At 36.6% G+C, this 12,577-nt stretch overlaps 2 protein-coding genes across 4 annotated transcripts in view; one reads left to right on the top strand and one right to left on the bottom strand.

Moving 5' to 3' along the window:
* The window catches only part of LOC131335346 (stromal cell-derived factor 2-like protein), a 64,889-nt gene that overhangs the window by 23,947 nt on the left and 28,365 nt on the right, over positions 1-12,577 (bottom strand). The gene's annotated exons all lie outside the window — the stretch shown is intronic.
* Positions 2,408-11,229, top strand: LOC131335340 (sister chromatid cohesion protein PDS5 homolog C). 3 transcript variants are annotated; one of them, XM_058370656.1, is made up of 12 exons: positions 2,408-2,825; positions 4,523-4,726; positions 4,902-5,083; positions 5,489-5,615; positions 5,705-5,872; positions 6,805-6,912; positions 8,352-8,437; positions 8,733-8,784; positions 9,120-9,206; positions 9,379-9,422; positions 10,054-10,349; positions 10,532-10,670. In XM_058370656.1, the coding sequence occupies exons 1-11, from the start codon at positions 2,718-2,720 to the stop codon at positions 10,346-10,348; spliced, it is 1,461 nt and encodes a 486-aa protein (XP_058226639.1). In that variant the 5' UTR covers positions 2,408-2,717; the 3' UTR covers position 10,349; positions 10,532-10,670. The 3 variants fall into 3 exon arrangements, with proteins under 3 accessions (XP_058226639.1, XP_058226638.1, XP_058226637.1); XM_058370655.1 differs by having other exon boundaries at positions 2,409-2,825; positions 10,054-10,344; positions 10,532-11,229; XM_058370654.1 differs by having other exon boundaries at positions 2,409-2,825; positions 10,054-10,344; positions 10,529-11,229.

Here is a 12,577-nt window from a genome sequence, read left to right as displayed (position 1 = left end):
TACTCTTGTCTACTGCGTGTGGAGAGACAGGAACAACAAATGCCATGGTAGACAAGCTAGGAGAATGGAATGGAGGAAAGAATGAAGGAAATCGTTTTTCTCATCCAAGCGTTGTGGTCCTCTCTCTGTGTCCCTCACTCTTTCTTCTACTTCCTACGGAAATGAAGTCTTTTTTTTTTTTTTTTTTCGATTTAAAGCGAAGTAGTATTGTTTGATTTATTAAAACCTTTTTTCATTGGACCAAACTTTATTTTATTTATTACAACTTTTTTTGTTGGACCAGACTAATTTTACTCTCTTTTATTTCCCCTTTCTCGCAATAAATGAGAGAAATCTCAACGTTCCTTTCTTCTTCTTTTTTTCTTATTCACAGTTGTGCAGCGTGATTAAAATTATTTCTTTTTTTTGGATGATTTCTTTTTTCTTTCCCTTTCCTATTCCCTTATATATTCATCTACTTCCTCTTCCTCCCACCCTAATTCTCTATTCCTATCTCTATCCTTACCCCTGCCCCGCGCCGCCATCATCCTCAATCAGGAAAAACCCTAGTCATGGTAAATCCTTTGCTATCTTCATTTTTTCCTTTCATTGCAAATGTGTGATGGTTCCTTTCAGATCAGTGCTTACAGTTAACACCGAATGCATTGGGACATCAATTTAAAATTGATACGTTCTATTCATGTCTCTGTACTCTGATATGAAAGTTAACGAAAGTAACTACGCTCAGCTATACTTGCTCATTATATCGGACCACTGTGAGGTAAAGATCTATATATTTATATAGTTTATATGAAATGTTTTCTCTAATATACCATTTCGAAAACTATTGATCACAAGAGATCGAGTTCTTACCATCCTTTTGGTATAAAATACTATATTCAAAACCTTGCAAAATAAGGAGAAAAATGTGAAGATCTAATAAGGATATCAAATGATTTCTAGTGCTTCTTCATGATTTCATTAACAATAGGTCCCACTTATTTCAAGCAATTTTTTATTTATTTTTGCTTGTAGTCACTTAAGCATATGTGGTTCGGACATTTGGATGTTAAAAGAATTTAAAAAATCTAATACCTGCAATGCATGTATTCCTTGTCACTCTTTGACACTTGAAAACGCAAAGATCAAGTAATTCTAAACATCAACACTTTTTTGAGAAATTATTTAATTTATTGCTTTATGTAACATTCTTCGTGTTAGTTTATTTTCTTACTCATGCTCTGTAAATTGTCAACGTTTTTAGGTGGGTGAGTTTATCTAGTTGGGATATATAAAAAAAAGAAGAAGAAGAAGCCAAGAAGGCAGCCAACGGTGGCACCAATTGAGACAACGTAAAAGGATGGAATCGGATTGCGCGTTATTGAGTTCCGACTATAAGGAGAAAGAACCGATTTATGTAGTTGACCCCAAATATTTACAATTAAGGCTCGTTGAGGTGAGTTAAGTTGGACCAAGATTTCTATCTTTTTTTTTTAGTTTTTATAAAATGTATGCTCTAATAATATTTCACAATTGTATCTTTTACTAGCATTTTATGTTTGTAAATTCTTTGTCTATATTTGGTTGCACTTTGTACAGTTTGGCCTTCAAATAATTTACCTATTATTCTCATCCTTCAAGAAGTTAATAATTTTTTTAACAATACTGACTTTCGCTGAAAAAAAAAAAAAACCTTTTATTCTTCTCTCTAGCTATTCGCATTATTGGTTGCAACATTAAGTTGCATCAATGAAAAATAAAGCAATTTCTTGTTTAGTCGCTTACTTATTATGTGCTTACGGTTCAAAAATAAACAATGAACAAATATCCTTGTTTGATGGAGACCGGTTTTGCTTAATTATTGGCTCATTAAAATAAGCTCTAAAAAATTATTCCTAATACGTAAAATAGCAAAGCGAATGTCAAAATTTACTTTTTTAGTCATAAAAGAAAATAAGACAATGAACATATATCAAAAGTTGTCTTTATCTAACCTCCATGCTTTACAATTTGGCAAAAAAAGGAGTAAATTTTTACATGAACATAAGGGATGTCCCTTTAGGAAACATCTAATAAACAGAGTCGATCTTGATTTTTCGGGGGCTTAAAGCGAAAATTAAAAATAGGGCCTCTCTTGTTGGACTATATTAAGGGATAAAAAAGTAGGAGGGGTCTTACAATTCAGAATTTTTAGGAGGCCTAAAGCAGCCGCAACACTTGTTTTAGCTTAGGGCCGGTTCTGCTGATAAAATTGAAACCACACAAAGAACATAAGGGCATAAAATTGAAAAACAAAAACATAACAAGGGAAGCTCCCAAATTTCAAGAAGGATTGGGCCAATTCCCAAAACATCCGAAAACCAGAGGACCGGAGCTGTAAAACAGACACTAATCACCAAAGCGTACTCTCTCTCTCTCTCTCTCTCTCTGAAATCCTCTCTGTACTCCCCAGCAAATTCGGTAACGCCAATGGGTTTCCAAGCCACGTAGAGCGACCAGAGGCGGCGTCGGATTCCAAGCCCAACCCTTATCCAAATTTAATCTATTCTCTCAATTCCATGTGTGCCACTGCATGCTCTCCTGTTTTTCCCAAAAACCCCTAATTCACTCTTTTTCCTTTTGAAGCCTATAAAAATTGCAAAAATCAGCATTTGGGTTGTGTCCCTATTTGCATTTCCTCGTGTTGCCTGAGCAATCTCTAGGGTTTTTTCAACGTGGGTTTTCTGGGGTTTAAAGCAATGGCGGCTTCATCTTTTTCTCAGGTGTTTCAAGAAGAGCTCAAAGATGCTGGGGAAAGGCTCCTTACGCCCCCAGCTTCCACTCCTGAGCTCCTGATCCTTCTTGATGTAAATACTCACTTGTTTTTTTTTGTGTACTTGCGTTATAGATATATAGATATGATCATCAGAATATTCTTTTTTGGTTGATGATTGTTTTGGTGAATGTTTATGTGTTGGGTTCCAGTTGATTGTAGATTAAAGGTTGGAACTTTGGAAGTGTACCGCTTTGGTAATTGAATTATTTGGCTTGGCGATTGCATGACACGTTAGATGGGCATCTTTCTGTGTTTTTATTCACAGTGTTTGTCTCTATCAATTGGGTATATGATTCCTTGGTTAATCTATGTTGATGATTTCGACATGGGTTTTCTTCTCTTGCTTCTCCCTAACTTTTGCTTTACTTACTTAATTGATGATCTAGTAAAGTAGACATGGCACACAACCAAACAGAAACAAACAGGTGAAAAAGAGACAACAAGGGAGAGGAAAGATTAGAGATTGTTGGTCAAGATAAATGTAGATGACTTTGAGACGACGCTTATTTGAATCGCATTTTCTTTTTCAGTTGTCTGTTTTTAGTGGTTGGTGCCCTAGGCCATTCGATTCTTTATGCACGGCTAATGCTTTAATGTATATTGGTATTCATTGTCAGTTTTAAAAACTGGATTTTTCATTTTCATATTGCTTTTTTAGTGTTTTTCAGAATTTTTTTACTCATTTCATAAAGTCATCTTCGTCTTACATTGAAACCATTGGTGCGCACGAGTATTTTAATCTCTATCTGTAAGGCCTATTTTGCTAAGTCATGTGTAAATTGTAATTGAGTACTGAGTAGTACTTTGCCAGTTTGCCGGAAATGATTGTGGTTTAGTAGTATACATTTGGCCAATGATTGTGGTCATCCTATTCTTCTCGTGTGAAGTCCATTGGACTGATTGCTGAGATAGGAGATGCTTATAGCAAGATGTTGCAGTGATCAATTTTGTGGGAAAACCATTGTTGCTTCATTGCTAGAACTGAGGGAACCCATGCTTTGCATGTTGGGTCCATTTCGCAACTTCCCGTATTCCAGTAGATGACATTAGGAAATGTGTATGTCTATCTATCTTTGATTGCATATATTGCATGTCCTTCCTAGTTCCTTCTATCTCTTCAAGCAAGTTGTGCCAGGTAATTGTAGTTAGCATTGTGATTCACATAAATGCGTAGTTTTGCCCTTTTAATATTTTTTATTGGTAGATCATCCGGATGAGTACTGCACGAGGAGAAGCTTAGGCAAAGTTGATAACATAGGAAATAAGTTGCACATGGGACCATTCTCGTGGCTTTATACCGAGAATTGGAGAACCCATGCATTCTCGTGTTACTTTTGCATTTATCTATATGAGGCAATATGGTGTTAAGTCTTTAGGTTTTTGAATCTCACACATAATTTTCATCGAGAATTCCTGTATTTTTGCTGAAGATGATTGATCGAGAGCGTATTTTTTCCACTTCCATCCATAAGTTCAACAGCATTGTTGAAAGATACCAAAATATTTCAGTTTATCCTTCTTCATTAGCATGAAGCGAATTTCACTCTTCTTCATTGTAATGTGCTTTTATGTTTCATCTGTTTCTCCTTTCACCCATCTCTTTTACCTCAAGGAAAACTATGCTAGTTTAACGTTTATCTCTGTAGTTCTTTCTTGTTTTTATTTTCTGTATTTTACTATTTTTTTATCGGCTTTATTCGCTGTAACTTTGATGTGTCGTTCTTCCAGAAAGTAGAGCTTCTTTTATCAAGGGTGGAGCAAGCTCCGTCCAAACGAACCTATGATGCTCTATTACCCCTAATGAAAGCGCTGATTGCTCCGGATCTATTGAGGCATTCAGAAATCGATGTGAAGGTTTCCGTTGCTTCCTGCATCAATGAAATAACAAGAGTAACAGCACCTGATGCGCCTTACGACGACAAACAAATGCAGGTATTCATAAAACCTTAGATAGCTGGTCCCACCCACTCCCCGCATGTGTGTGTGAATTACGCAGAATTCCAAATCAAACTCGCTTTTCTTTTTCAAATTATTTTGTTCACAAATATTTACGTGTATGATGAATCATGTACTGTGAAATCCGGTCCTGATTACTGGTTTGGCACAGGAAATTTTTGAACTTTCAGTAATGGCGCTTGGAAAATTGTCACTTGCTTCTGGTCGCTGCTATACAAAGGCTGTATCTATTCTGCACAATATTGCAGCAGTCAGATCATGCTTGGTGATGCTCGACCTTGAGTTTGATGAGTTAATTGTTGAGATGTTTCAACTGTTTCTCAATACTATTAGGTAAGATCTGTAAATGTGATTCTCTTACTTTTTAGCTTCTCTCATGGAGCCCTAGTTTATTGTTCTTCTAGTTGTCATTGTTTAGAACTTGAGCAAATTTATGTGCGTTAGTTCCAGTTCCAGAGTGATCGAAAACATCCCCAGTAGACAAAGTGAAAAAAGTTAATGTGACTTGACTGAGTGTCTTTGTTTTAAACTTGGTACTTCTGATACATGCTTCATAAATGAAAGAACCAATGACATGAGATAGAACGTTGGCACACGTGAACACATTTGATGGGTTGGGCATGTGTATGTGTAATATTTCTAGCCGTTTAAGTTATTGGTTAACATTCAATTTCAGGTGATACCATGTTTCTTTTTCAGTTGATTAAAACCTGACGTATTTTTGTGTAACTTGTAAAGGTCCGACCATCCCCAGTCTGTATTCTCAGATATAGAGATGATTATGTCATTAGTCTTAGAAGAAACCGAGGAAATTCCTTTGGAACTTATCATTCCGCTGCTAAGAAGTGTGAAAAAGGGAAATCAGGTAATCTCCTATTTTTCAATCTTCGTTTCATATTGGTTTTACTGGTGATTTTCCTTAGTTTCATTAATGAGTTATGTTCATTCTTCCAGAATATTTCGCCTACTTCTTGGAAACTGGGAGAAAATGTTCTAAACAAGTGTGCTGATAAACTTAGACCCTATCTCCCACCAGCAGTACAATTCATGGGCTTCGATGTTGGTGATTTTGCTGAAATAGTCTTTTCAATTTGCCAGGATGCATCTAGAAGCGAACATTTGGTGCGTTTCTTCTCGTTTCAAACTTCTATATGGCAAAATTGAATGGTTTCATGTCGATAAATTATTTTTGCCCAAGAAGAATGCACACAAACCTATCTGCTCCATTTCTATTGTACAAATACAAATTGCATCTTTTTGATTGAATATGGAGATACATTTATTCATATCTATGCTTCTGAATCTGGTTGCTCTGTTGTTATGTTTTCTCCTCTTACTTATCTGATAAGAGATGATGAGTATAGTGTTCTTACTACCTTCGGAATGCTACCAGTATCTCCATGCTTTTTTACCAAGTGCTTCCTATATACATATAATATACTTGTCCATATATGTATTTACAATTTTACAGCTTATGTTAAAATATGAATTTGGAAAAATTTGTTACTCTGAGGGAAGAGCATGTGAAACCATCATTCAAGTTTCAACTCAAAAAAACTAATTGGGGCCCACTATATTGAAGGTCCTGTCCCATATTTCGCTTTTTAGGGCCACATTATTGGTTGCACTCTAGTATATGACACCAAAATGTCTCACTAGCCCTTCATAGCTAGGGAAGATTAATCTTCTTGGGTACAATGCATCACCAATGCTTTCAGTTTACTGTACTCTTAGAAGGTGTCCAAGTATAGTGGAACAAACACTAGATATCTGGAGAACAGTTCATATCACCAATGGCCAGTAATATGAGGTGTAGCTGCCCACAGATCATTCTTGTTTACACTGGTAATTCTGAACATTAGTGTCTGGATTGAAAACTATGCTCCTGATGACGAGAATGGTCTGCAGCTCACAAAAGAATCTGGTGGCAAGGGATTAATTGACAGGACCTTGTATTTGTTTTTTTTGGCTATTTGTGGTAATGTAGGTACTTGATATGCTTCTATGTTCTCGGTTCTTACGTGTTCCTTTGCCTTCGCCGGTGACATGTACAGAATGGACTTCCAATTTCTGCTACCGGACCATCTAGCAGTGATGATAGTCAATTGAAAAAGGCCTCTCAAACAAAAGGCAAGAGGAAGCGTATTCCAGAGAAGGAAGAGGTATGCGTATGTCTTTGTTATTGCATCATGAGAATGACTGCTACATATGTTTAGTTGGACTTTAATGGATTGATTCACCATTTGATTTAGTGGAACTATTAGGAGGGGCCCTTCTTAAAAAAATACTACACCCTTCATCCCAATTTAAATGTCCCCTACGATTTTTCGTGCATTTTCAAACCCCCCAAAAAATATACTTCTACATATTATAAAGTATATTTTTTGAGGGTTTCAAAATGCACGGAAAACCGCAGGGGACATTTAAATTGGGACGGAGGGAGTATTAGGATGGTTTTTATACTTTCTTAGGATGAGTAATCCCCCAGTACTCAGTGAGAAATGCAAGACTCTCATACATTTGATTTACGTCTCAATACATTCCACCAAATGTTGCATTCATACACCAGAAATGCAAGACTTGTAATGCAATCCCATTTCTAAACTGAGCAGTCAATCTTTAGAAATCAATCTGGCCATACATGGTGGGGTTATTGTTACTTGAGTGACATCTTAAATGAAGCTTAAGCATAAATAATGTCATTTTCCCTATGTTGGAACTCCATGGTTCACGACATTTTTCACGGAAAAAATTGAGTTGTAAATCATTAAAATGCCCTCTATTTTCTTGTTAAACACAACAATAAGGAAAGCAACTGAAAATTCCTAACTACCATAAAGAATGAAAGTCAAAGGAAGAAATTGGTGATAGGGAGAAGTTGCATTTGAAGATGATGATGCTAAAGTGGAAGAAAGACATTTAAAACAAGACCTCCTAAGAGTAAGAGCTCAAATAGTTTGGTGACCAGTTGCCCCAAATCTTAGGTGGTTGAGTAATGCACCCACCAATGCATATCAAGATCTCACTTAGAGTGATAGGATCATTGTAAAAAACTTGTCATGTTACAAACATTCAGTGATAGCTGTATTTGTGCTCAACTGCTCAAAGATAGTGATATATTGCTTTCTACAGTTTTATTGTCTCTTTCATCTTTACCTATTTTACTTTTACTCTTAGTTTTGTGGCTTGAGAGAGTTGAGACCTTTGGACTGCAGTTGGAGCTTGGAGTAGTATGGTGTGGTAAGCTCTGGGAAGCGTGTTGGAATTCTTACATTCGTGGCATGGGCTAGGGCGGGGAAAGGGATGTAGAGCCCCTTAGTTGCCATTCCTTAGTTGCCGTTTGTGGAGTAGCGGGGTCTTGGCCTCAGTTAAAGAGCCCCTTAATTATTTTTTTATATAAGTGGGAGTCAAGGGAGAAAAATCCTTTTCTTGAGCTAGTTATATTATGGAGCTTTTTGATTTGCATGGAAGTGTATATAGGGTCCTTCCATGATGGCCTTTGTTTTATATACGAGCGCCATTCTCTTGATGTCTTCATGTGTAGAGTTATTTACCTATAAAAATGTTTTGATTTTACTTTTGGTTCTTATTTCAAATTTAGGTTCCTGAAATGGCTAATGGTATGGAAAATCATGGTGAAGAATTGGTTGGTTGCCAGATAAAAGTTTGGTGGCCATTAGACCGAAGGTGAATACTCTCAAGAATCTTAATATTATGCTGTCACTTCCATGGTACCCTTGTTTCTGATTATCTTATGTAAATTTGATAAGTTTATTGCACTCATTTTATTAGATAATTCTTTGGGTTCACACTTCGCGGTTGTCCTTTTTGCAAGTTTAACATATAATCGAGTACTTATTTGAGCTAGATGGGGGCAATATCTTGAATTCCTCTGAACTTTCATTGATATTTCCTACAACATCAGTGAATTGACAATAATGCTATTGTTCAAGTTTTCTCAATTCATATTATGTCTACACAGGTTCTATGAAGGCGCTATTTCCTCATTTGACCCCATCAAAAAGAAGCACAAGGTGAGAAGATTCTCTTTGATCACACAGAGATATCTATGTCTATTCTCTTTTTCTGTTTTGGGCTTTTGGCTATACCATGGTCCATTGGTCAATCATAGCTAGGAAAACTTTTTCGGTCACTGACTCACACTCTTTTGGGCTTTACTCTTGGTAGTGTATGTTTGCAACTTTTACGCTAGTGCTCCTGAATATGAAGTTGTTTAATTATGCTGTCCAGTACCGGGCTATATCACTCAACTTATCTCACCTTCTGACAAGTTGTGGTTGACATTAACAATGCCATTCTCTTCTTGGAAAAATAAATATTTGGTTCATTATTCGTGGCATTTTTGTAGGTTTTATATGCCGATGGTGACGAAGAAATGTTGGATCTCAGCACCGAACGTTGGATGTTTGTTAGTAAAAGCAACGTCAGTGAACAAGTGGGTATTTTGCTTAATTCTGTATCTTTATAGTTTCTTATTTGTACCCTTTGTCTATAACATGTTTGTTTCTTTATTTAGCTTCTCTCTTTCCTTTGCTTTGCTTTTCTTTTCTTTTCTTTTCTTGCTATTAGTTTCTGTAACATGGCTGTTGTGACATATTTGTCAACAGGACCAAGGGAATGATCTTCCAAGTTCCAATGTGTTATCTGATACGTAAGTGTTGCTCTCAACTTTAAATTTCAGGTTCATTGGAACCTTCAGAATTGTGTTCTGCTACATGTTTTACTTGTCTTGTGTTTTATAAGTACTTTAAATTCTGCTCCTTGGGATTTTTTTTTTTTTGTGTAGCATATGGTACTCATAATGTAAGTCTTCATTTAAGTTACACTTAAGTTTGATTTCATAATAATAGGCTTATCAGAAGAAACTGTTTGTCATTGCAATTAAAGGGTCATTTCTTTACTCCTAAACAGATGTTGAATCCAGTTCAAAGAAAAAAACAGATGTTGAATCCTGCCAATTTCAGATTACTATTTTGCTTCTCCTATGCTTCAATACAAGAACAGCGTATTTTTATTTCCTCGTCGATCACAATTTATGATTTAACCCTAGCGAGAATGCACAAACGAAGTGTGGGAACATTGTCCAAGTGTTACCTCTTGTTTTGGCTCAGTTTATGTTATTTGATAAGCTACTGTATTTTAAGGTCCCATGGATCAAGTATTAAGCTCTTTTCTGTGCGGCTGTTTGTATCAATAGTTGGTAAAATGGATTTGTAATGGTAAGAAAATGGACTTCGTTGTTTACAGCAGTTTTGTTTTTTTTCTGTTCTTTTCTTTAACAGGAAGATGGATTCTGTGGATGCTAGTTCGTTGCCCTCGCCATCCCATGAAATGGACGCACACAATCCTCTTTGGAATTACGTTACAATAGTAGAAAAGAAAAGCGACGGAGGGGGAAACGTTACATGGCAGTGCAATTTTTGTAAGGTTATTAAAAGGGGCTCTTACACCAGGGTTCGAGGTCATTTGTTGAATTCTCCTTCTGCTGGGGTTAGACCTTGTGAGAAAGTTACTAGCAAAGACGTTGCGACTATGCGGAGATTGGAGGATAATAAAGCTAAAGGGAGAAAAAAGTAAAGTACCTTTTTGCTCCCTTCTTGTGGGTTATCTTTCTTTGTTTTTTTCCAGTTCGGTTCTTGCCTGTTATCAGGTCCTAATAGGAAAATGAATCTTCTTGTTATCTTCTTGAATCTTCTTTTTGTGTCTTTTTTCTTTTATTTCTTCAAAAAAAATTTTGATCCGATTTTATTTCTTCAGTAGGAAAACAGATTCTGCAGATGCTAGTTCTGTGCCCTCTCCTTCGGACGTAGTAGACACAAAGAATCCATCCGACGACGAGGACACGAAGAATCCATCCAACGAAGTGGACACAAAGAATCCATACAATGAAGGGGACACAAGCAATCCTCTTTGGAGGTACGTTACGAGATTAGAAAAGCGAAGACACGGAGGGGGAAATGTTACTTGGCGTTGCAATTTTTGCAATGTTGTTAAAAAGGGCTCTTACACCAGAGTTAGAGGTCATTTGTTGAATTGGCAGTCTGCTGGGGTTAAACCTTGTGAGAAAGTTACGCACGAAGATATTGCAACCATGCAAAGATTGGAAAATGAAGCTGTAGGGAGAAGGAAGTGAATTACCTCTTTGCTCCCTTCTTGCGGGTTATCGAGTCCCTAGAGTAGTTTTATTGTAGAAGGTTTTCATCCAAAAAGAAAAAAATATATATGAAAAGGCAAAAGAAGTACAAGTAGCCGAATATTTTTTGACAACTCAGGTATCCGGATGAGCTTAATAGCTTACATATACCTCGGCTAATCCTTAGCATACCAATACAAGTCGAGTCCATATGTACATACGTCATTGATGGACTATCTTTTTGGGTTTTTGTGTAGTTGCCCTTTGGAGTTCATAATTTTTTGTCGGACAATCATTTTGTTGTGTGATCTATTGCTGAGTAAAAGTGGGCTCGACTTGTTTATACATGCTTGTTTAGTAATTTAATTGGGCTCGGACAGTTTACAGCTAAGAAGAGCTCGAGCTCGAGTTTTTTGCTCGTTTGGTAAACGAGTCGAGCTTAACACTCCTTGGCTCAGCTCGAAAAAGTAGGCTCGGCTTGTTTGCAACCCTACCTGTGGCCCTTATGTCTGGAATATTTGGCATCTATTGGATTCAAACACACGATCTCACGGCGAACAAATACTTATTTGTTGGGGTTTCCAGTTTAGTATTCATATTATTATTGCTACTAAAACATCGTTCCAACTAATCTAGGTTTAGCGGGTAAGAATAACATGTTTCAGAAACATTGTTAAGAGTATTTTTATTCTGAACAGTCCATATAAAACGCCTGTGGTGGACCGTTGTAAACCAACCAATGAAACACAGTAACACACACCCGAAACCCAAACCCAGATGACTTTTTTAACCGGTCAACAATTGCATACGTAGAGCATTTCGACTCACCAAAGGCTGCCGAGCAGCATCCCGCCTAGAGTGGTTGATCCGGCTGTTCATTTCGTCACGAGTAGCTCGAATTAAAATTGTGCGTATATAAATCTGAACCGTTCATTGTTCGATTAAGATTTAAAACATCGATTATCGAGATGAGCGATCGGATCAGTCGTTCTGCACCTGCTTTACAGGAGGTGCTTGGCAGCATCCCCATTCTCACCTAACTCAAGGCCACCTACATCTTATTCTTTTTTCTTTTCTTTTCTTGATTGAAAAGACCACCTAGATCTTCGACCATTTCTTCATTACTAGAGTCAAAAGTAAATTACAGTTTATGATTTTACATTTTGTTTTATATCGGAGATCTTGATTTTGGTTCTTTTGCAACTGTAAAATTATGAGTAAAAGCCACACCAAAAGCTAGCAATCATTGTTGTAAAGGTTGAAAATCAAAATTCACATTAAGTAGAATTCAAAATTCAGTACCAAAAATTACGACCCAAACCAACATCTCCAAAGTCATATTTCTAAATATCGTTAGTCGATAGAAATTTTCGATAATTAGAATCTCATAATTTGCTCATAGAATTTTAAGACGGGCAGACAATCACCGTTCCGATTTAGCAGTGCAGATGGATCAACTTTGATGTCTTCAACCATGAGCCATAAGATTTTTGATAGACTAAAATATGGGATCAGTAGATAGGGTGTTTGTTTGGGCAAAACATCTTTGTATAGACGCCAAAAGGGAACTAGGAAAAGTCAAATTGAATTGGAACTCAGTTACATATTTGTTAGCTTAGTTGAGAAGGAAAAGAAAATGGATTAGAGAAATGAGTTAATATTTGCCTAGGGAA

Source organism: Rhododendron vialii, chromosome 8a, assembly GCF_030253575.1.
Source record: "Rhododendron vialii isolate Sample 1 chromosome 8a, ASM3025357v1".
Classification (NCBI taxonomy): Eukaryota; Viridiplantae; Streptophyta; class Magnoliopsida; order Ericales; family Ericaceae; genus Rhododendron; species Rhododendron vialii.
Note: the sequence above shows the minus strand (reverse complement) of the source record. Positions and strands in the feature narration are given on the sequence as shown.

Coding starts and splice junctions, on each gene's coding strand:
- LOC131335340 (XM_058370654.1), top strand. CDS start 2,718: ATGGCGGCTTCATCTTTTTCTCAGGTGTTTCAAGAAGAGCTCAAAGAT. Junction 2,826..4,522: donor AGCTCCTGATCCTTCTTGAT/GTAAATACTCAC, acceptor TCGTTCTTCCAG/AAAGTAGAGCTTCTTTTATC. Junction 10,345..10,528: donor AAAGCTAAAGGGAGAAAAAA/GTAAAGTACCTT, acceptor TTATTTCTTCAG/TAGGAAAACAGATTCTGCAG.